General features: G+C 43.0%; 1 protein-coding gene across 5 annotated transcripts; it reads left to right on the top strand.

Moving 5' to 3' along the window:
• The first annotated feature begins 189 nt into the window (after positions 1–189).
• Positions 190–24,357, top strand: LOC119164266 (uncharacterized). 5 transcript variants are annotated; one of them, XM_075871294.1, is made up of 7 exons: positions 202–287; positions 774–921; positions 9,466–9,555; positions 11,516–12,225; positions 15,358–15,514; positions 19,342–19,452; positions 22,714–24,357. In XM_075871294.1, exons 4-7 carry the CDS (start codon positions 11,606–11,608, stop codon positions 23,218–23,220), a joined length of 1,395 nt encoding a protein of 464 aa, XP_075727409.1. In that variant the 5' UTR covers positions 202–287; positions 774–921; positions 9,466–9,555; positions 11,516–11,605; the 3' UTR covers positions 23,221–24,357. The 5 variants fall into 5 exon arrangements, with proteins under 5 accessions (XP_075727407.1, XP_075727411.1, XP_075727409.1 ...); XM_075871293.1 differs by lacking the exon at positions 774–921 and adding an exon at positions 7,927–8,026 and having other exon boundaries at positions 206–287; XM_075871292.1 differs by lacking the exon at positions 774–921 and having other exon boundaries at positions 190–287.
• Positions 24,358–24,816: the final 459 nt, after the last annotated feature.

Here is a 24,816-nt window from a genome sequence, read left to right as displayed (position 1 = left end):
TATAAACCTTAGTCTGTTTTTTTTTTTTTGCGACAAGGAGAGTTCATTTTTGTACAACATCATTAAAACAAAATTATAAGCAATTGTTGGAAACAAACTTTATTCTAGTTTTACACAAAACACTTCAACACGTTGTTATTTTTACTAATTTGTTTTCGCAACAGCCGAAGTCAAAGTTAGAAACGAAGTCGTGTTTTAAGTCGCTCACTCCCATCTTGATTTTAAGCGTGTAAACCTCCGTGGTGTAAACAAATCGGCGCTGCTGCGACGGTTTACGGCGGTCGAAGGTAAGTGCCGCGTAATTAGTTGGTAAAAATGATAGCGTGAGATACCCATGTAAGTCCAAAGTTAACTTACACGTGTGGTAGCCGTAATGCGGAGGGTGTCGAGTGCCCACAACCACCCATTTGCGAGGTTTGGCGGCTTCGGGATCGCACCTCGGAGCTGCTGTTTTGGGGTCGAAGCTCCGTAAGGTTGTCGGTTCGCGTCGTAGCCAGCCGCTAGTACTCGAACATTGATCGGTATTTCCGATGGCGGTGAGGGGAGACTTTGACCTCGACCACTGCTTAGTCGAAAACAGTTAAAATAGCGACGTGTTTTGTGTGTGCAACCTTTAATATATGAACGAAGAAGACAGGGACACGAAAGACACGCTCGTGTCTTTCGTGTCCTTCTTGTCTCTGTGTCGTCGTTTTGTTCTCGCGCTATAACTATCCTCTACCTGAGGTTGTTGGCGCCGGTGCGCGCTTAAAGTGCGACCTTTCTGATCGCAGTTTCGGCCACAGCTGCGAAGTTTCAGACCGCTCGTGGTTTGGTGACAGTTTTACCGCCACCTCCAGCATCGGAAACCATCAATCCCTCGTCAAACGCCGTCGGCGTTCTACAGCGGGAGTTTGCCGCCACCAGTCAAGATCACAGAGTGTACGCAGTGTGCTTTACTTGCGAAGATTCTTTAGTGGCAGGCGAAGTCCCCGCGATGAGCGTGACTTCGCTCGCTCATCATCGTTCACGTCGTGGATATGGCGGGATTTTTTTTTTATTTCAAAGGTTAACACTAGTGTACTTGCCGATATGAGTGTATGATACAATTAACATCCACTATAGGCAATACATCTGCTTCAGATGTTACTTTGTCACGAAATGGTTCTGCATACCAATACGAAACGAGAGTTTACCCATGCACAGTGGCCTCGCCGTGGTGGTCTTGTGGCTAAGGTACTCGGCTGCTGACCCGCAGGTCGCGGTATCGGATCCCGGCTGTGGGCTGCATTTCCGATGGAGGCGGAAATGTTGTATACCCGTGTGCTCAGGTTTGGGTGCACGTTAAAGAACCCCAGGTGGTCGAAATTGCTGGAGCCCTCCACTATAGCGTCTCTCATAATCATATGGTGGTTTGGGGACCTAAAACCCCACATATCAATTAATACCCATGAACAGTGGTCAGTATGGTTAACACAACACAAACGGTCCGACGCCTCACCTCTCCTCGCTTTTTTCTCATGTCACTACCACCAAGCTTTGAATGTGGTGTGTTTGTTGCAACTAATAATAAATGGAGTGCACCTGAATTTTTTCAGTTAACTTCTATTTGACTTTTGTCTGACCGGTGGCTCGAATACACTCACTTGGCTGGTCCGTTTTCGCCACGTTTCGGTCGTAGCTACACCCTCGTAATTTCTTTTGAATGGAAGCTCGGATTTCAAACTCAAAAGGTGCGACAAATATCGCACACAGAAATTTATTGTGGAGATAAGCATACAACAATGAACTTAACGGGTGCAAGCGAGTGTAGCCACGACAAATGCGGTGAAGATGAACCAGCCAAGTACACGTATTCGACCCGCCTGTCAGCCAGAAGGGAAACAAAGATTTAGTAGAGAAATCGGGGCGCGCTCCATCGATTGTTAGTTGCAACAAACATGCCGTGTTCAGCACTCGGTGGCGCTGACGTCAGTCAAAGCAAGAAGAGGCCACGCATCCTACCATTCGTGTTAACGGTGCTGGCTGTACAAGTTGTAGTGGGATGCTTTACCTTTGGCTTGTAAATAAGCATAATTTGCTATGGCTGGGTCAGGATTGGAGAGAGTGTCCCTACAGCTCGAGGGTGGAGAGAGAAACTCATTTTTGGGAAGGCCCTGATTTATTGATTTTTATTTGCACAAAAGCGCCAATTTAGCATAAATATTCTTAGTTTGTGCTCGCAAAAATCCCACTCATTTGACCTAATCAGTGATAGGAGGTGGGCGGCAAGCACTAAATGGTGAGGGCGTGCTGACAAAATGTTCGAGGAAAGGGCGATTTCCCCCACCCCCTCCCTCTGGATCCACCGTTGCTACGGCTGCGTTGTGAAATGTTGAATGGTCTGCTTGTGTACGGTTCAGCAAATGGTTTTAGTGAAACTGAACGAGATACTGGAAACAGAAGGGCTCAATTTGTTTTTTTTTTTGTTAGACACAATAATAATGAGATCTAACAGACAGTGATGCCAAGGAAAGTGTAGATGTCTTAGTAGTAATTGCAATGTAAATGTGAAGAAAGAAAAGTGGACGAAAAGTTAACTTCTTGGGGCAGGGACCCAACCAGCAACCTTCGAATAATGCGTCCGATGCTCTACCAACTGACCTAGAGCGGCGTTCATTCCCCGGTCCATTTTATGGCCATATATGTGCTTCTAATCCTGGGAACGTTAGTAATGCTGATTAACTAATAGCTACGAAGCAAGCTCTTAAAATCGTGTAGTGCCACGCTCACGCCATATATATATATATACGAGCAAAGGACCGCTAGTCGGTTAGTAGATCAGGCAATTGTACTATGAGAAAGGAGAAGAAAGGCCTTTTGCGCAGTAGAACGCGTAAGTCGCTGCTGCGTGAGTTTGTATACAATGATTCAGGGGCTAAATGTTTTCGATTACGGCATTTGCCAGTACTTTCTGTGCTTGTTCCACAAAAATGCTCAGCGAAGAATTTCAGCATGCAGCGCTCAAGCCTGCCATGCACAAACAGCCTGGTAAATGTGTACTCTCAACGTGTAGCCCATGCAGACTGCACAATATACACTAAGTTTACGCCGAGAGCACATTTTCGCGCAGATGCAAACCAGCGTGGAGAGTACACCACTGAGCATCTGCAGTTTTGTTTGCTCCATACTGGTTTGTTTGCCTCATAAATTTGACATCACTTCGGCCACACTTTCCGCAATAGATTGGGATCCAGTAAATGCTATCTTGAGTTTTCCTTCCGTCGTGGTTTCAGACAACGAATGACCCGTGGCGATGCCGAAAACAAGGTAACAGTAATCTTAATCAATCATTAATCAATCATTAGTTACGTAAAGGGTAAAAAAGAAAGTACTGATGCAAGCTTGTTTTGTCAACAAGATCAGCAGTGCGCTTTTGTTTGAAAATGATTTTCGCGCGAAAGCGCTTTTCAACCTCGGTTCTTTAGGTCTTCGTGCAGTTTAGTCGCTTGCCTGCCACATAGTAAGCTAGACTAGCAGAACAGTATTGCGATATATGCATTGTTAGCTGGTCCATGTTAGCTGGTCTATGTTGGCAATGTTGCCAACATTAGCTGGTCCATGTTGCAGGCCAGTGAGCGAAATGATTTATCCGTATAAACATGTCTAAGCAGGGCCGGAGACACTGCTGGCACATTCGTGAGAAGTCGGTATCACAACACTGACACTCTTGTCGATGCAAAGATCTAAACAGGCAAACTTCGCAAGGCAGTACGTGTTAAAGTACCGTGCCTTATCATCGTCAGCCTGATTACGTCCACTGCAGGACAAAGGCCTCTCCCATGTTCCGCCAGTTAACTCGGTCCTGTGCTTGCTGCTGTTGCCGGAGCGTTAAGCATTATGAATATCATCTTTTTTGAAGCTTTGTTATGTGGGAAAAGCATCGAAAAGCATGTCAGAGTGGCCCTTGAGCCATCGCGGCATCTTGAACAATATTACATGAAAAAGCAAACGAAATTCCTACTAACCACAAAATTACTTAATGTAAAATAAACCAAAATAAATATGAAAAAATGTGCACTTCTAGTTACTTCGTCAATTAATAATCAATAATTAAATTTGTGTGTGTGTATCTTTAGCATTCTTTTGTTGCGTTTGGTACAGATAAGTTATCTATTCTGTTGTTGCCCTTTATGAGGCTATTGTAGCTGTAATTGTAAAAAAGGAATCGACCGAAGGGCTCAGTTTCACTATACTGCTAAGAATACAGTGTTTGCTACCTCTGATAGTTAAACAATGCACAAAAGCCAGCCTAGCAGTGTGCAAAGTAAAAGTGAAATTGCAGCAAAATAGAGTTCATGTTGATGGCTTGGTGGGCCACTAGCAGAACAGGCTACCTTTCCACAATGCTCTGTTAAGGATGTTCTTGCACATCATAAATATACTATCAGCAGGCAACGAATCCAACAGTGAGCCTGTTTGTATAGAAGCACTTTGCATGGCATTCGACTGTTCTAGCACAGAGCCATGCCAGTGCTTAAAACTCCATCCCAAAAAGACTCTATACAGGTGTCGTGTGAGGCAAGGAATCACACTAACAGATGTAATATAGTGTGGTCGAGGAGCCAGGTAACACCAGGTGCCACACAATGCAAATGCTCAAGTGGTGGGTAGTTTAAAGTTTCCCACTTATTACAAAGGATGAAGGCATAATTCATCGTTATCAGTGACAGTGACAGTAATGTGCACGTAATCCGTTTCAGACGCGTAGCTCAAACTTTTTTTTTTTGTGTAGAATTATCAATAGTGTCATGGGCGAGTGCTTCCAGACTTCACAGAACATTGACGATTTATGGCACAGTGAGCACCTTGCAACTGTACTTGAGAAGTGCGAAACATCTTGCAGCAACTCTACCTTCAGTAGTCGCTAGAAGAGAGTTTAGCAAGAATTCTAGAAAGGCCACTCCTCCAGATTTTGCTGGGACTGTTTTGCACGTTCTATGCAGGCCTGGTGTTTTTTTTCTCTCTCTCTCTCTCTGCTTTCTCGATGGATCGATAATTCCGTTCAACTGTGTGAAACCAGCACTGGTGCCTTCAGCATGCAGCACACCCTAGTAGACGCAGTGGCAACTTCAAGTAGTGAAGATAGAAGCTAGCCCTGCCAGCGACGCCTCTGCACCCAAGTCTGGAAGAAAGGCAAAATTAATCCGGGGACTGGACGTTATTGCTGCGTGGTTGGCTGTTTCAACACGGTATGCAGAACCAGCGGCGTGTCTTTCTTTAGTTTTCCTTCAAGACCGTACGAGAAGGAGAGGCGGCATTGTTAAATAGAGGTGGTTTGACGCGTCGAGTAGGTGTTGAGCTTTCTTCGAGTAATGGTCGTCATGGAGGAAATAAACAACAGGAAAGGCGCAGGCGTCACATCCTTGAAGTCAGAAGTGCAGCTACCCTGGGGCCATAGCCGGGCACACGGGGACGAGGGGGGGCTGCTGGGGAGGGGGACGGGCCTCCTTTACCCCACCCCTCCCCTTATGATGTCTCCTTCAGCGGGGGTGGCTACTTTGTGGTGTACGCAACTTCGCAACTTGTGTATGCCAGTTGTGTGCGACAAAAATATTAAGGAGACACATTGCTGATTGGGTGAAAAGGACTTTCTCTATAGTCAGTATGTTTTTACTTAGGGCCAGTGTGCTATGTATGACTGTAGTCGATCACTTTGTTGATGGCAGTATAATGTTCGACATTCAGTGTTCCAGAACGAACGGCAAGAGTTCTGGTTTTCCTTTTTCGAAGTGAATGCAACCAAACTTACTCATTTAGAGGCTTTGATGTCATTCTTGTTAAGTCAAACGGGAACGTGGCTGAGTGCAGAATAAGTAAATATTTAAGTACACGACGAGAAAACTCACACGTAACACAGCGCTTCATTTTCTGTTTTGGTATGTGATATCGAGCGTATTCGAAATATGCTGTGTGAATTTAATGCATTCCTAGACACCACATCGTAATTCGTGCTTGAAGGCGATGTCAAATTTTAGAGCACAATTTTCAGGCACCAGTTCGTGTGTTAGGTGGCTTCAGGGGTCGTAACCACACGAATGAGTGTGCCCCAGGAATTAGGCGAGCTCTATTGCCGGGTACAGTAGTTCAGATTGTCAAACGATAACGAACGTGGGAAAATGAGAAAAATAGAGATAGAGAAAAACAGAATGACAGGAGTCATCATCGCCCACTGCAGGCCAAAGGCCTCTCCCATGTCCCGCCAGACAACTCGGTCCTGTGCTTGCTGTTGCCACTTTATACCTGCATACTTCCCAATCTCGTCTGCCCACCTAACCCTCTGTCTCCCCCTCACCTGCCTGCCTTGCCTGAGAATATAATCGGTTCCCCTAATAACCAGCAGTTATCCTGCCTAAGTGCTACTTAGACGGCCCATGTCATTTTCTTCTTGATTTCAACTACGACATCCATAACCCCGGTTTGTTCCCTGACCCACTATGCTCTCTTCTTGTCTCTCAGGGATCCCATCCTTTTCCTTTCCGTCGCTCGCTGCGTCGTCGTCAGTTTAAGCTGAACCCTATTTGTTATCCTCCAGGTTTCTGCTTCGCAGGCAAGTACCCAAAAGACGCAGCTGTTATATGCCTTCTTCTTGGGGGATAGTGGCAGTCTACCAGTCACATTGACAGGAATAGATACATACAAATGTTGAGAGACAAAAAAAAAAAAAAAACCACAGAGAGAAAAAAGAAAGAGGAAAAGAAATTAAAGTGGCTTCACCCTTGTGGTGCTAAGCCTGAAGAGAGTTGCGAGGTGGGTAGCCTTCTCGGTTTTTTTTTTCGGTTCTCTCTTTCCCTCCTTGTATCTTCTTCCTTGTTCTTTATGGTCTTCTTGTACTTTATTTTCAATTTTGTTTCTACTTTTTTTTTCCTTCTCTCCTTCTATTTCTCCCGTTTTCTCTTTCAATTTTTATAGGTAGTTTGTGTTCTCTTGTTTCTCTATCCATAATAGTAAAGTCCGCACTTAATTTTGTGATCGAGGTGCCCAAAGAACAAGAGGAAGAAGGCTGCTCTTCATTGCGAGTGTGCACTCAATATGTAACAATTGGCTATGCTACATGTGATTCTGTCTTAATATTATCGCCAAGGCGCTCAAAGAACTTCGAAAGACTAAGCGCTCACTGAATATGCTAAGTGCGGCTATGCTATCCGTGGTTTCGCCTGCGTTATGCCAAGCGATGACACCATGGAATTGCAGCATATGTTTACCCACCCCCTTGAAACGCTCTGCGCATGAAAAAAACAGACATGAAAAAGAGATCGAAAAAGAACGGAGGGGAAGAAATAGAAAGGCAAAAAAACACTGAAAGTGTGTATAAACTGACATAGAAAGGCATGAAATGAGAGATATAGGAAGAAACAAACATATATAAAAAATTAGAAAAACATATAGCAATGCAATAATGAGAACAGACAGTAATACCAAGGAAAATGTAGGGGATGGTATTGGAAGTAATTGTAATGTAAATGTGAATAAAGAAAAGCTAATGGCACATTATTTTTTCGTCAAGAGCGGTGTTTGGATCTTATGAACTTCATGCTGACGAACCCTTGCCCCCTCCTCCCTTCTCCTAGACAGGGAACATTGCACAAGCCAAGGCGCTCAACTACTCAAATTTGCCGGCAAATGCATTACCATTAAAAATCAGATGCCTTTTCTGAACGTAATGATCACTAAAATGACTACATGTATTTGAAAATTCATATAAGCCAGAGAAAATGCGACAAGCAACTGGAAAATTGCGCAAGCAAATCTGCGAAAAAAGGAGCCCAAATCCGCCCATGATAAGCGGAACTGGTAACTCAGCTTGGGAGCCTCTTCTGATTTTTAATTCCTTCATAGGTGGCCACAATAGTGATGCATAATCATTGAATCGAGGACTTGAACTTGCGTGCATGGTTTACTTGACAGGCCTGACAGCAGAGCTTGGCAGCCGGCTGCCAACACTTGCTCAAGTATGCAGCCAACACTTCGTTGGGAATGCAAGGAGCCATAGCATGTACCATCCTTCGTACGTGCCAACAATTTTTCCTGACGTTCACCATCGCCCACCTCCTTGCGACCCTTTAGGGCAGAAAGAGCGCTACCGGCTGTGATTTTTTTTTTCATTCTTTAAAGGAGCATCGCTGCAAATATATACCTTTTTTTCTTTTCTTCCTGTTGCAATCTCTGTTGCAAATCTCTGTAATAGGGATTGCAGTATGAATAAATAAATAAAATAGTGGCTAATGACCCAATAGTTTTTCTTATTTATTTTCCCCGTACATAGGTAATTCTGTATAAAAAATACTTTTATATATATATATTAAAAATTAGTCACAGTGTTTTTACAACCATATGGTACAGACAATAATTTGTTATATATTGGTTTGATATACCTAGGTTCGACTAAATGCATGACGGCACATATAGATGTCACAATATTTAGCACTAGATGCAGAAAGCGTCTGGTCCCAAGGGAGTGAACGACTGAGAATACAGGTGCTGTCTCCCTTATCTCTATTTCCTTATGCAACACTGGCTTGTTGGAGCTGAAACCAGTGTGCTTCTAAATTCTTTGAGCTTGGCAACACTAAAGCGTATTTGTGGCACTGTACAGTAGAACCTTGATGTTACAAATTCGTAGGGAGCCTGCGAAATATTCGTATCATCCCGAATTCGTATGTGCTTTAACAAGTTTAGGCTGATTATGAAGATTATTGGGGTCAACTACAATACTGAAAATGTCCATGATGTTCTTTTGAGCTTTTCTGCTTTGCTGTGTCTGAAAAAAAGCCGCCTGAAAAGAATAAAATCATGCCACAGTTTAGTCACTCACTTCTATGTGATAAGCATGTGTTCTTCCCTAGAGCAATGCCAGAGCTCAAAGCTCCATAATACAAAAATTCCTATAGAAATGTCATGTGCTGCTAGTAGTCTTCTTAACACATGTAATATTGTGAGGCAGAAGGGTGGAATCGCCTGAGGCATCAGAACGCGCAAATGGTGCAGCGTGGGAATCGTTTAAAGGTTTACCCAATGCAAAGTGCTTTGATATAATCACCTATCATCAGCAGCGACAGCATCAACCAAATCTACAGCTGCGAAAGGGGCACTTGTTGCTTTACGGATCTGTAGTGGGTGTTTCGCCAATCCGTGAAAGGTAGAACTAGTGCGCAGTGGGTAATGCAGCACTGTATTTCTAGTAGACATTCTAGGGTTGTTTCAAACCTCCAATGTTGTGTGCACAGATGTTCTTTTTCTTGTGGTACGGCTGTGGTGCTCGCCGAAAAGTGAAGCCACTCTAGCATTTGAGAAAGCAATGCAAACAGGGCCCTGTTAGGCTTTTGCATTCTACTCTTGAAGGCGGGCCGTAAGTGTCCTCCAAATTTTCTATATTGTCGTGTTCTCAACATTCGTGTGTATACTAGTGCCGGATACGTCAAAAGCTTTCTCATTTTGTCTCCCCAGGTGGACAGAGAGAGAGATCGGGTATGCAAGAAGTCCCTCAAGGAGGACCAGGCATCACAAGGAAGTGAATGAGGGCCAAGCAAACGAACGGCAAGCAAACTTTCACTGTCGCACTTTTTGTTCATGCATGATTCAAGGAAGTCTGGCTTTTCTGGTTTTATATGAGACAAAGATGCTTGCAGCCTGGCTGTAGGCTCTCACTAGTCACCCTTACCTTCCGAGCCACCCAAAATTAATGTATGCCGTGTATGTACTCTGATCTAACAAGCACGAATATTTGCAGCTTCCTGATAAGTGCGCCTGAATGTATTCTTACCAGATACATGACATGCCTGTGAGTCGATGATTAGGAGAGAGAGGTGAAGGCTATTTTACTTCATGGAACAGCAAATTCGTTTTCCTGGCAGTTCCGTTTCTTCTGCGATCCAGTTCCCCTTAGCCGCTGCATTTTTAATGGAAGGGAGAATGCTTGAGGCCTGTGTGTTTAGGTTTAGGTGCACATTAAGGAATTCCAGGGGGCCAAAATATTTGGAGCCCTCCACTACGGCGTCTCTCATAATTATACGATGGTTTTGGGACGTTAAACCCCAACAATTATTATAATAATAACGTGCCCTATATTTTTTTTTGCATTGTCATGTTTTAGTTATCATTAAATATAGAGAAGTGCATGTATCACAGCGAGGACTAGCCGTGTGGTGGTCAAGATGTGGGCCGCCATCCCGTTGACAAATGCCGAGTCGCTCAATAAATGCAGCGCCTCAAACGTACTGTCAGTTGTACAAAGGACGACCTGTTGTAATTCTTTCTAGCAGTAGAATGTAGTCTAGAAGTCTTAATTATGTACATTTAGACAATAAAGTCTTGTTCCGAGAGAACAAGCTTTTTTTTTTCTTTTTGTCGGCATTGAAACCATAGTGTGCTATGGTTTTTGGGCCCAACTATCAGGCATGCTTTCAGTTTTCACCTAGTTTAGGCACTTCATTGTCATTTTCACGGTGGTTCTCTACATTGCAGTTCCTTGTAGAAGCATCATAAGTTCATATTTCAATGTAACAGCGCACAATAAAACGAGCAGACTGATAGCTTAAGAAACGACGTACACAGCAAGCTCTGGCTTGCAACTAACCGGCTTATTGCACCACACACCTGTAAGCAATGTGGTGGTACTCGTAACAGGGATTGCCGCTGTTAGTATAGCTAGGATGAAATCATAAAAATCATGAAAACACATGTCGCAGAAAATCAGTCTTTCTCACGCAAATCAACTGATGCTTGGCTTACACAGTTTTCTTTTTCTTTAATACTATCTGCTCATCTTCAACAAAGTCTGCTAATTTCGCTGTGTGCTGTTACATGGCCGTTGCCAACTTGCAGAAGTTACCATCTTACATCACAGGTCCTTAGCTGATGTCCTTCAGTACAACAAGCGTCAGGATCTAGCTAACATATTACTGTAATTTTATTACAATAGCAGTTGTATAACTTTGAAGGCACGTTTTTTCTGCCGCCGTAATGTTGTGTATAAAGTTAAAATCGATAGAATCAACTTGTGCGTTGTATGTTTTATGCTTAAAATAGAGTTCGAGCGCTGCCAACAAAGGCAACTAAAACAGAGATAAAACAAGCCAGTAGTCTCCGCTGTGTAAAATTCTCATGGGGGTAGGAGCCGAAGGGAGGGGTGGGCTGCACTGCTCCAGTGTAAATGCGTGCTAGTACTGTACAGGTGAAATCTTGCTGTTTTGCGCACCATAACTCTTATTTTAGAGGCGTTCAACAGGTGGCTCATAGCTTTGCACATGTTGTTCTCTCACTGAAAAATTTGGATTGAAGACATAACGCGACAGAACGTCACTTCTCACGCTGCAGTGGCTTCATTTTCTAAAGGACTGAGCCGCTAGCTTTACTTCACACAGTATTTTAATTCATTTGGCTATTGCAACAAGACTTCGACTTTTGTTCCTGTCTCTCTTTTGGTACTTGCATGTTTCGAATGTCTTTGAAGACACGTCGTGCGTCCAGTTCTGACTTTCGTGTTGTTCGCTCGCAGGTACCCACCAGAAAAGGGCACGGTATAAACACCAGTTTTGTGAACAACTCAACCCTTATTGATATCTCGAATGCCAGGGAAGCTGCAAGCATGGAGATGCCGACTTCCGATATAGTGGAGGTGCACCTGTTGGAGTTGCCCGACGTTGTTCAAGACACTATCCCCACCTGCAAGTCTACCAAACGCGACCGTGCGTACGTGCTTCGGCCGGCTGATGTCTGTGAAGTTGTCGTTGACGCTTCTTCCGCCGCTGAATCTTCAGAACAGCAGCAGACGCTTACGATGTCGAGTAGCCAGTCAGTGGCAGCTGCAGTTGAACCAACCGCACCATCCATCCCGGCAAACTCGACTTCGCCGGGCAATGCCGATCCATCTCTGCCCGGACTGCTCCTTCCGCTTGCCACAAAAGCAGCAATACTCGCCGATGTGCGTTCGGGCAAGCTCAGCAAGGCCGAGATCGTATACAAGTACCACATACGTTGGGCCATCTTGTACGATGTCATAAAGAACGCCAGCGAAATCGACGCTGAACAGAGACGCCTGGGACTGTCTCCCGAAACGCCGGACTCTCCTCCGGGGGCGGAAAGAGGCGGCCTGAAGCGCCGGCCCAGCACTTCCGTAGCAAAGGAGGGCCAGCAGAAAGCACCGGGGGTGTTTATGTCGGAAGACTTGTACTTCAACCCACCAAAGAAGCTCAATTATATGCCAGGGTACAGCATTCATAACCTACCTACCTCTGGCATTATATGCCAGAGGTAGGTTTGCATTCAGGACCAATGCATGCTGAACACAACGTTATCGAAAGCCATATGCAAGGGTTTATTATTTTTGTATTGTTGAGGGGCGATGCTACTCGAAAAAAAGGCGTATTTAATCTGTAGCCTAGGGCCATAAAATTTTTACAGTTTACATATGTTTTTATGCTGATTTCAAATATGTAGTCATTTGTATAAAAAGTTGTATATTTTTCGTTTTGTACTTATGACAATGTGTAAAATATAGCTTTTTTTTTTAACAAACTTGCTGCCACTGATCTTTTATAATTATGAGCCTTTAATAGCTCGTATTACACCACATTAATTGTAAAATGCAAATAACTAACAAGAAAGTGCATGTAAGACCTTTCAAAGAGCAAGAAAAATTGCAATATGAGGTCTCCAAATTTTCAGCCTATACTGATTGCTTACTTGATATTTATACTAATTACCTAAGTAACAGCAAGCTTTAAAAAATAATTGCACTCCTGACATGTTTAGGAATGTGTAAAATGTTTTATCCCAATCTGGCAGACAGGAGTACCAAAAACGTGATGTCCAACGTCGTGAAGTTGCCAAAATGGCATCTCGAGAAAAATGCACTTTAAACGTAGCAATGAAAGCTTAATATGTGAGGCAGAAATATGCTTTTTAAAGTGATTTCCATCATGAAAGCGGGGGAATTGTGGTTATTTTTAGCATGTGGCTTTTGTGAACTCCTCATGTGAACGGCACTCTCAAGCAGTCAGGTGACAATTTTCAGGGTACTTTTAAACTTGAGCTGTTTGAAGCAATTTTAACCTACTTCGAGGTTAAGTACAGCCTTGATTTTTTTTTTCAATAAAAATAGAGAAACTATACTTGTGAAAGCAAGTAAAAAGAAGAAATATGTAATTTTAGAATATCTTGAGTTTTTCGAGTGGCTTCTCACTTTAAAGGCACCACATATCTTTCAGTGTTTAGTGCAGGAACTTTTGACTGACATACAGTATTTGGGGGTTGAATCATAGCATGAATTTTTTTATCGCAACGACAGCTGTGAGAAATCGCTTGTGATATGGGCATCATGTTGTTGCAAATCTAGTGGCCAAACATAATTGGATTGCAGATTTTAATGCTGGAGTCAAAATTGCGCTGACATATCTCATACTGTCAATCCAGGAAACGAAAATACGAGTATTACGAGTCCTAAATATTTGCATTTGAATCCCCGAGTGCGCTCTACACAAGTAGGAAAGCACACTCAGGTGTGCATTATAGGAAGCGAAGGCGCACTATAGAATTGCAATGTATACCAGACAGTTTCATGCTTTTGTGTGGGAAACATTATATCAAGCAAAAAGTATGGTCACAGAGGTAAGATAAGTGGGCAATCTAACAAATGAGCGTAACAGCTGTATAGCTGCGCATTGAGGTGAAATGGAGTTATTCACGACTTTTTAAATTCTACTGCTTTGTTGTACACAGGCAGGAAAATGAAATCACAAGCTTGATTATTACATCCAGAACTGCTAGCAAGTAAAAAAAAAGCTTGTATTAGCTGGCATTCACTATCTTTAATAGGGAAGGACCGATAATACGGAGAAAGACTGATAGAATTTAATGGAACAAAAATATGGAGCACGATTCCCCTAAAGATTAAAACTGCATGTAATTTCGACCTTATTATTTCTATTGAGTCAAGACACGCAAGCCTGTGTGAATGTCCATCTGATTTTATTTTCATAGTGTTTTTTTTTTTCAAGTGGGTGCCATGCATAGCAAGCTAGTTGCAAGCTAATAAGTACGCATGTTTGCTTGAGAAAATGGATAAGTGTATTGCTGCCTATCTGGTCATTTTTGTTTCTTTTGTTTCTTCCTTCAAAGTTGATACGTACACTCTTTGTTGCATTGAAGCTCACACTAGCCGCTTTAGGCTATCGGACCAAATAATCCTTGTATTTCGATATTTTTTTGCATGAAAATAAAGTTTCCTTGATTGATTGGTTGATTGATTGATTGAAGGAATTTCGATATCTCAATGCTGGATAGTTCGCACATGCCCAAGTTCTTCCACACTATGTGCAAACTTTGATTGGGCTTCTAAATAAGGAGCTGTCAAAAAAGCGCTCGTGTATGTATCCCATTGTGCCCATTTGTCTGGAGTTTCTGCAAACCTTTGCAAGTTGTACTAATATACTGAAGTAAAATGTTTAGAGCATGTTCTGCAATTTGCATCTCGCTCCCCAAACTCGGATTACGAACATCATTGCAGCTGTGTTAAGATACTCAATGCTGTTTGCGAACTTGCATCTCAGTCAGCAGCACGGCAACTGATCAAGCTTTCTTTACCATTTGCTCATTCCATGAGATTCCCAGTAAAACATCTCCGCATCACAGCGTATGTGTGTGTTGTGGAAAGTAGAAGCCGTGGGCAGTTTCGACGCTGCTGATGAATCTGTGTTGATGGTGCGTGTCTTAAGCAGTAGCTGCTGGCGCAAAAGTTGTGGCATTTTGAACATCCGCGTCGATGCTGAGCTGTATTTTCTCCCACGAATATACAGCATGCCACAACTTTAGCACAGATAAGTTCAGAACGCTCATTCCTAATCTACGGCACATAGTTCTCATACTAGATCGATTCACATTGTAACTTTTGCAGTTTAGGAAAAGTCTGGCTCCTCAGAAAAGCACATAAAGGAAAAAGGGCTCGTATTCATCATTCCTTAGTTTCCTTGGTCCTTGCTTACCTGCATATCTGTGCTTCACTGCTTTTTGCGACTCATTGTTACCATGAAAGTAAAACAACTTGTCCACATCGCTATTTTTATATTTTAGAGACGGCATTCATAAAGACAAAATACTTGTATTTTTGAAATCAGCACGCATATATAAGTAAACCCTGGAAGTTTCTTAGAAATTGATCGAGAAAACAGTCATGAAGTGCTGTGCCCCTCCTCAGATTGCTTTTATGTTCATCAGGCCAGTCTTTAATGAAACTATGCCAATTAGCTCTGTTATGAATCTTTCTGTGAAGCTTTTTTTTTTTTTTGCTGCCTTGCAGTCAAGGCAACCCTACAGGGCTTTACCTCTATTTTGTTTTTGCAGAGTGAAGCTACTTGTGGACGATCTGCCCGCAGCGAATACGGAGGGCGGTTCAAGCAACATCAGCGTCGCAGCTGCAATGACCACCATGACCGAGGCAGAAATAGCCGGCTGCGGGGTGAGCACAAAGAGGCCTGCGCCACCAGACGTGCGTGCTGCGGTGAGTATCTTCTTGACAACTGCCGAGTGTTATTTCGGGGCTTGCTGTGGTGGTTAAAATGGATGCACGGACAACGCCAAAAGAAGATACTCTTTTCGCACAGTATCCACAGTTGCAAAAATCACCTCGAAAGTTTAATTTCCTTAACGCTGATTGCACCCTTGGAAGCCCAAAGATTCCACTTCCTGGTTTGTGCAAAGGCATACCTTATATTGAGGACAAAACAATGGGACTCAAATAGGCAAACGACAGGTGTAGTGCTAGGAAACAAGAGCAGAGTGGGTCATGCAGAGTGTCTACCAACCTGGAAAACCTGGAAAAGTCAGGGAATTTGGACCCTTCTGGAAAAGTCGTGGAGAAGTCAGGGAATTCCTGAAAAACCTGGCATGGTCATGGAAACTGACAGCAGTTCTGTGCGACCGTCCAAAAAATAAGCACTAACATTGATCAAAGCTTGAAAAGTCACTTTTTCAATTGCAACTGCAGTGAGCTGCTAGGAGGCATGTGAAAAAAAAAAAAGATAGTGCATAACTGTTGCTTCTTAGTGTCAACGTGAAAGGATACACCAACTCGTAGTTTACTGACATTTCAGCAGCCGATATGGGAGGGAGCCTTGTTCACAATCAGAGCCATAAGAAAAGCACAGCGTACTGAAGTACGCCTAAATATGTGCTTATCTAGCGAAAGAGGATTGTCAGAAGCGTCTTAACACTCTTGTTCAGCAAATGTGCAGTTTCTGTATGTGGATTCCTGGTGCAGGCAGGATCCAAGCTTCTTTTAAAAGCAGAAAATTTTATAGTCGTACCTACTCGTAAATCCGGCATCGGCGGTGGTGCCTACACCTTACTGCGCATGCTCTCATCCCAACCCTCCTCTCTCACCTCGCAAGGCCGATGCATATAGAGTCTGCTAGTAAAAACTGACTGCTCGCAATGCGCAACCGTTCACTGGCCACCCCATATATGTAGGCACTGTATCGGGCATTCGGAGTTCGATCAAGGGCGTCTTTACTTTGCTTTCGCTTGACTTGTCGCTTTGCTTGACTCTAGTAGATGCGATGGAAGCAACGGTACCTTCAACCAGTAGTGGGGCACAGCCCAACATTAGTGTCCCCCCACTCCTTGAAGACGAACAATAAAGACAAAATAACAATTAAACATTCCCAAACCTTACCCAATCATGCAACATTTCACGCGATACCCCCACCACTCCGTGATGCATTTACTCTAGTCCCCCCCAGTGGGTAGACACGGGTTTTTACTTTTTCGAGAACACACACGTTTTACAAGTCCATTCGGTGGTTTGTAGATTCCGCGTGTTCACCGAGGGCAGTCGAGGCGAAGGGTCGTTTCGTGGTGTCATGTTTGTGGTGTTTAACTCTTTTCATGAAATCACCATTTCACCAATGTACTGGTCGTCACAATTGTGGCAGCTTATCACATAAACATTATCAAGGAAACTTCTACTTGGCAACTTGTCCTGCACAATGGCTAAAGCATTGCTTAGTTTCTATGTTGGTACATGCACTATTTTGATGTCTGCCACTTCTACACATCACACGGCATATCCGACTTTGGAACCACAACATTACTTCCATCTGTAAAATTATGCATGTTAGTGTTGGCCACCATTTCAACTCTGCTTGAAAGTCATTTCGTTTGTCTAAGCTAGAACTGCCATCAGCAGAAGCTTGCCGGGCTACTCATGCCTTGTAATATTATTATGATTAGCAGTATTATTATTAATATTATTGGAGCTGCAACATCAAACGTCCTCAGCTACATACTTATTGCTGGTAGCCCATTTTTCAAAGGTAGCACTTGAGTAACTTCAGCTGAATTTCTCCTTTCAGTTTTGTGAAATTGTGTACATAAGTCTGCAATTATTTTTCAGTGTCACGTCTACAGAAGATTACGTAAGCCGAAGTAACGTGCCGACATTCGTGATTAATCTGTGGAATCAAGGAAGCTGTTGCACCTTGACAGATTCCTTCTTGCCGCAACATATTCAAACGTCAGCACTTTAAATGCTGTCCCCAGCTTTCCTTGCAGCCGTCCGAGGACTTTCGTTGCACTTCAAGTGTCAGAGCTCAGAGACATAAAATACAAACATGCATGAGCTCGTCGGAGAAAGAAAGAAAATTTCGCAGTACGAGCTCTGTTCTTGCAACGTTGTTTTACTCGTCAAGACAAGGTACACAGAGTACGCGAGTAGTAGTTCTTCTTTTTCCTTTTCTTTTTTTTTTGCAGAAAAGTGTATTTTAGGGGTGCACATATCAGGCAGGCGACCCAGATCAATAGTAAATATAGCAATCCAGGTTGAATAAGATGTAGTCCTGTCCGCATCCTAAGTAGTTGAGTCGGTAATTACAGCAGTTCAGGTCGATCCAATCCAATCCACATCCTAAGTGGCGCGAGCTACAGCCATTATAGTAAACTAGATAATACTCCAGTGGTAGAACCGCCCAGGCCCCCGTGTCCTCATTTTACACGGACGCCGTGAGATGGCACCACTTCTACGTTTCCTAACAGCTTTCACTGCGATGTCGGATTGTCGCAGGCTTCTTCAAACTTTCATCTGCGGGTACTTTTAACTGGTGTGTTTGCTTCCTGGTTCTTCCGAACATCAAATAGCTCACTGCCTGGCTCAGAATATTTCTTTTGGTCAGATATACATATTTTTTCACATTTACTGCACGTGCTCGGAACAGTTTGAGTGTGTCTGGTAATTATGTTTACTTATTTTATAAAGAGCGCCTGATTTTTTTTAACCACTCGAGGGTTTGTTTCCAGTGCACAGAGTTTTCCAAGCAGACGTGGCGGTCGTGGAATTTGCTTTTAATCATCATGGAAAACCTGGAAAAGTCAAGCAATTTAGAAATATCGAATCGGGGCAGACACTCTGGTTATGGAACGAATTTGTGTAGGAGGGAGAGGCATCTGCCCAGAAAACAAATTTGAATAGTCGTACTAATGGCAAGATTGCCTAATGTATCGCCCAAAAAGCACCCTGTTTTTCTCTTTAAATGTGTACGTGCTATTTTTATTATTTCTTAACTTCAAGTTGCTTTTGACGCCTCTTGTGGCAAAAAGGTGAATATGCGCATGTCGGTGATTACACTACTTTTTGCTGGTGTATGCTGTTATCTCTATATTAGATTTGAAATGCAACACACTTTTCCATTGCATTAAAACGTGCAGATACGCCAGCATTTGTTCTGAGCAGAACAGTGGTGCTGTCATTGCTTGAGGTACGATCTGATACGCATGAGCGGAAGTGTGAACTTTTTTGAGCTAAGGGTCTACGGGCGCCTGCTGACAAGTTCGAGGAGTAAGAACAGCGCCTAGCGGCCTCTTCGATTAGCTTCAGCGACACAGTGCCAGAGATAATTGCAGAGGCGCTGTGCGCCTGGCTCGCAAAGTGTTGTAAGGGGTCCTGCCTCTTGTTGTTCTTTAGGTGTTTGATTCTCCCAGTGTAATACTAAGCACAGTGCAGCCAAATTGCAAAATATGTAAGAGCAATAAAGCATGGTGGGATTTAAATTCAAGCCCTTTTAAGTGTACTTCCGTTTCTCGCCTTGTGCTATGGACTTGAACGCTATACCTCTTGTAGCATGATGAAATTGCAATCCAGCCCAATCTTAAGCTTTCATTTGTCAGTTTATACCCCTTGTAGCATGATAAAATTTCCATGCAGCCTGATTCATCACTGCGTAAGCTTTGATTGTAATGCAGTAGTGAAACAGCAGAGTTTGTTCTTGCACATAAGCATCAAAAGTTAATTTCGACAAATGCTAACTGTTCTTTTCACTTGCCTCCCTGCTGCAGTCCACGCAAACTTTGCCTTCACTTGGAAAGGGGTCACTGATGACGTTCATGTCTACTACAAATGGTACTGTTGCTATGACGCAAGTCAGCCACAGGCGTCAAGCTGATAAGGTAAGCTTTGCAGCGTTAGAAACCCTGCCTTCTTTTGCCTCTTTTCATCACCAAGAGCTGCGATTGCTGGTCAGCGCGTTCGAAGAACTTGGGTCGTAAAAGTTTTGTAAAATTTGCACTTGAAGATCTGTGTGAGCGTTTAGGTGCTGTGCTGTGGGAGCGGTTGTGTCTGTGCCTGTATTTAGAAGGCTGGAAAAGGCATTTGTGTGTCGAATTAAGACCGCATTGTGTGTGTCACAGAATATGAGTTTTTATAAAAATGAGTGATGTCTGGTGTTTTAATTGCCGAAGCCACGATTCTCTTGTGTTGCATTCCATATTATACTACTCGAAGTAAATTTTTTATGACCTGTTGTTATGCATGCTGTGGAGGCATCGCTATATTGCATTTCACCCAGATTTATATACAGCTATCGTTTCTGAAGTTGAACGCACAATCAGTGTTCTTCTGAACTATGCCCACATGAAAGCACAGTAGCTCTTTACTATAATAAAATTGCTTTACTGGGTTTTTTTTTTTCTTGTCCCGCTGAAGTGTATAAATTTATCACCCTAATAGTCACATGGAACTTTTCTTTTGCGGAGACAAAAAACCGAGACTCTTTCATATCATGAAATCTTCCTGAATCTCACTTTTATTACCCAATATTACCCAATAATTTACTACTTGAGGGAATAGAAAAATGTGGCTGCAGCTGCTTCGATCCTCACTTCTTATGTAGGGCCAGCACTGCTACGTGTGCATGACGACATTTCCGCAGATAAAATGGCTGGCAACTGATCATTCGTCCGTCACAATGTAGTAAAAGAGTTTTATGCCAGAATACTGACTGTGGCTGAAAACTGTTTATCCTCAGCAGTTCCCAATATGCTTTAGCTTTGCGACATTGAAAATGCATTGCATCAAGTTAGAACAAAGCTACTGAGTGCCAGATCCACATGTGGACAAGACCGTGGCCACTAACAGTTCAAGATAGGGATATGGACAGCGCCGCGTTGTTGCAATTGTTTTCGCTCTTTTGCGTATCACACATGCGACGCTTTGCGCTTGGTGTGTTCCAGTAATTGTCCAAATTAACCGAGTCGTGTCCAGGCATGATTGAATGAACGCGAGTTTCATGTCATCAAACAATGCATACACCGACTGTGACTAGGGAACACATCCGAATTAAAGGGGTCGAATTAACATGCTCTTACTGTATTACAATAACCCGGAATGCGTACAAAATGAGAATGGATATTTCAAACCTTTTGAATAATAGTTACGGTGCATTAAAGATTTGCGAGTGAGTCATCCTCAAGCTGGGATTTTCCTTATGAAAGATCAACCTGCTGTAGCTTTTCATTAAATGGGCCTGAAAAATTCATTCTGGTTTTGCCTACAGGGTTCGTTCAGAACTGTTGTGGTGTGGGCTTTTTGACTTTGAGAGTATATAAATACATCATGCTCTGATCAAGGTACACTTAGCCTCATTAAAAGACATGCGCAGAGCAGGGGTGGAAGTGCTGCGCCAATCGCACCATCCTGCGCCAATTTGACCTGCTGTGCCAGGCTGCACATAAATGGAGATTTCTGCGATAATTGTAGATTGAAAGTGTAAGTTGCCAAATCTAGCCGATTATTATCATCGACCGAGCAACACTGAGTGCATGTTATACACAGCACATGGCCGCATCCATATCCAGTGTAGTTCGATCGCGTTGTTTTTGAGCTTGCTCGGGCTCGTCTCATTGCGATTGTCACTGTGGTTTCCTCGCTATAGTGGTGGCACCAACATGAGTAAATGTGTGTTGTCTAGTAATACAGTCAAACGTCGATAATTTGTACCAGCCGGGAATTTGCCATGATCATGCACTAAACGGCAGTGCATGCTTACAAGCACAAATGTGCACCTCCTGAAACAGATACAGTACCAGAGCAGATGTTGCCCAAAGTACCCACCAGGAAGCCTTTTTTCATTTTTTCAAAGCGCAGAAAAAGGATACTGGGCTGGCATTCTCAGCACGATCGTTTTATTGTGCACAGTGTTGACACCAAGAAGCGCTTCAAAACTATTGTGGTGTCCGGCCCGTCCGGAACATGCAGGGACTGAGATAATAACAGGACAGACACTATCAGCTTTCCACGATACATGTGTGCTTCTCTACTGCGATCTGATGCTAAGCGACAACTGACAGTTTCATTGAAACATGGAGCCGTCACGTGGGCTTAGATGATATCCTGGTTAGTTGCGTGCAGCGCGGCGCCTATGCAACCCATGCCGTCGCTGCCCGGCTGCTCACACTACCGTGGGTGCTGATTTGCAGTATAAATTGCTGCCGAGACTGAGCAGAGTAGGGTGTTTAATTAGCGTGGGAATAACAAACTTCCACCAAGCGAAGTGTGCCACGATTATTTATGCTTCGTTTCACTCATTAGGTGCCACACCAGTTGCAACGCTGCGGTGGCTTGCGAGACTCGTTGCAGTAAGTGCGTTCACATGAAGAAATAGTTCCCTTTTTTTACCACCCAGATTATATTTTTGCTTTAGTTTTATGCTGAGTATTAAATGAATATGTTTTGTAACACACACACCTATTTGTGGGTGGTAAGTCTAGTAAGCTAAGCTCATTAGTACTGCATGTTTTGGGAGAATTATTGGAATTTCTTTCATCAGAAATAATTTTTATTCACGACGATTTTTTATTTTAGAAAGCTGCTTTTAAACTAACTCTTGTTGCTCTGAAACACACCTTTTGGTGCTCCGAACCTCCTCCAAAACTCCCCTTTTACTGCGCCAAGGCTGCTCCGAAACAGCCATTATTCCTGCTCCGTGTGGTGCTCAAAAACCTCGGAAGTCCACTTCCACCCCTGACAGAAGCACAGCGCTTGTCCCTTCGATAAGGTGTCTTGTGAAAGTGGGGTACTATGTTTTCATTTTTTTCTTCAACTCTTACAACAAGGTAGGTACACTGTTATCTCTTCAACTGAATTGTCTCTTACATACGTGTCTTCCATGAAGATGTTTAACTGTACATGATATGGTTGATATTTTAAAAGGCTGTAAATTTTACTTGAAAAATAGTTACATATTTGAAATCTGGACATGAAACTGCGTAACCTGTGATGTTTCATAAAAATCTACTCGTATTTTAAAAAATACGGATCTAAACCTGGGTTTTACCTGAAGGTTGCCGGGCATCATCAACAGTACTCAAATTGACATGACGCAACCGGTTCTTTCCGGTAACACGCAGGTGCGATCCTCATTTCTGTTGTAGGGTTCGGGAACCAGTACACAGGACTCCGACACACAGCCTTCCGTCGTGAACCCGGAGGGGGACAGCGGAATGGTGCGATCATTGGAGCACTTACGACCCCTCCGTAAGGCGAAGATTCGCAAAGTCAGTGGTGCTCGTCGGTCAAACGCTGTACCCTCTCCACAATTGCCGCTCGCAACCGAACCCGCAGACTCTCTGACTTCTGCACAATCATCCGGCTTCGCTTTGACATTGGTTAAGCAAGAAGTCTCCAGCGACATAGAGGCCGAAGATATTGAGTATGATCCCGTTGTTGTTCCAAAGCAAGAACCTCTTTCACCGCAAGAAGAAGACTGTGATGGCTCTGTTAGGAAGTGCGAGGTGGACGATGAACGCTGTGGTGATATCATTGTGAAATGTGAGGTTGACGCCGATGGTGGTGATGAACAGACTTTTCAGCCGCCTTCGCCTAGGAGTGTGAACCAGTGGGATGATGTCACTGTAAAGACTGAACCACCATCGCCATGATACACTGTAGACATGACTCATTCTTATTGTGTTTCACAGGTAATGTGAATCAAGCTTAATGAAGTAAGAAGAAACTTCTGTGCAAGAGCGCAATCTGCAGTTGGCAGATTTTGTACCACCTCTAGAAGCGTTCAGTATTTTTGGTGTGCTACACTAATTGAGTCAGACTTGCTACTTCAAGGTTTTTGATATGTTTCGTGTGGCACATTTAAAAGGAAATGACTTCCGATTGTTTGCAAAGGAACATTTCTTGTTTTACTCTTGTCTTTACTAGTTGAAACAACTGTTGTGCGAATGCGGTGCGCAGCAGTGGGTTTTTCAGAAAAGCTTCTCAATTTTTTTTGCCACAGGATGATAAGCTGTGTGATCAGTATTAAGCTATTCAACTTCTGTTGTTAGGTGTGTCATGGTGGTTAGTAAAGATCATCTCATGTGTATATTGTTAGTTGTGTTTTTCTACAAGCACTGGCACTTGTCAGACGCAAATAGGTTCCTGATGAGAGCATTCCTTGCTATGAACAAAAGTGGAAGGAGAGAGGGTGGACAATAAAGTGGTCCATGTCACGTGACTTGCATGAACAGGTGGGACAGTTTCATCAGTAATGTTTGTCATCTAGATATGTGTCAGGTGTTATACATGCAGAATTTTGTGTATACAAATAAAACGACTTGGCAGGCATCTTCTGCCTGCCATCATATGGTAACATATTCCATCGAATGGAATATGTCACCAGTTGATTTAGTTGGCCGCAAGACTGCGGATTTATTCTATGAGGCACTGTGCCCCCCGCAGTAATGCCTAAGATGCTGCTGCGGGTAATGTTCCAAATAAAAAAAAAATTAAAAAACTGTGATGCTTTAAGGTATCTGCTGTTAGCCCGTCATGCAAAACTTAATGAAACAAATGTAATTGAACATCACAGCAAACGAGTACGCATAGTAACATAAGTACCCTTTGAGAAGCATTTTTAATTTCTGTACTGAAATTTGCACATTGTTTCATTTGCAAGCAAATTTCATCTCGAGCATGCCAACTTGGTCTGTTTTGTCTTTTAAATGATGTAAATATGTAAAATGATGTAAATGATGTAAAAATGTGTCATTAAAGTGTTGTTCCAAAGATGGGATGAAAAATTACTGCTGCAGTGTTGGCTGCGAGGCTTACGAGCGAAGTTTTGCGAAGACAGTGCGAGGAAATATTTCATGTACAAGGAGCATATTTATTTATTTATTTATTTATTTATTTACAGATACTGTCACCTCCTACACAGGGCTATTGCAGGAGTGAAAAATAAATATGTAAAACAAAACAATCATTCTAGAATCAGAACACAATTTGCATGTATAAGCAGAACTAACATATAAAGGCACAAAATGAAGTACACCAAGAAATTAAATGCACTAGATCATGGGCAGGCAAATAAGGTTTTGTTAGATCTAAATAAAAATGTCTATTTGTTTAAAGGACTGTCTAACCCTCGGAAGAGTTTTTCTGATTGTGGTGCCATTGAAAAGATCATTCATCACATTAGCAGCAACAAGCATCTTTTCATGCCAGAAAAAAGGGATCATAATTCTAACTTGATGTTGAAAGTC

The sequence above is a fragment of the Rhipicephalus microplus genome, chromosome 8 (genome assembly GCF_043290135.1).
Source record: "Rhipicephalus microplus isolate Deutch F79 chromosome 8, USDA_Rmic, whole genome shotgun sequence".
NCBI classification, from domain to species: Eukaryota; Metazoa; Arthropoda; class Arachnida; order Ixodida; family Ixodidae; genus Rhipicephalus; species Rhipicephalus microplus.
This window is presented reverse-complemented; position numbering and strand designations above follow the sequence as displayed.

Excerpts from the sequence above, each read along its gene's own strand:
- LOC119164266 (XM_075871292.1), top strand. The coding sequence starts at position 11,606 with ATGGAGATGCCGACTTCCGATATAGTGGAGGTGCACCTGTTGGAGTTG. Across the intron at positions 12,226-15,357 it reads AAGCTCAATTATATGCCAGG|AGTGAAGCTACTTGTGGACG; the intron begins GTACAGCATTCA and ends TTGTTTTTGCAG. Across the intron at positions 19,453-22,713 it reads ACAGGCGTCAAGCTGATAAG|GGTTCGGGAACCAGTACACA; the intron begins GTAAGCTTTGCA and ends TTTCTGTTGTAG.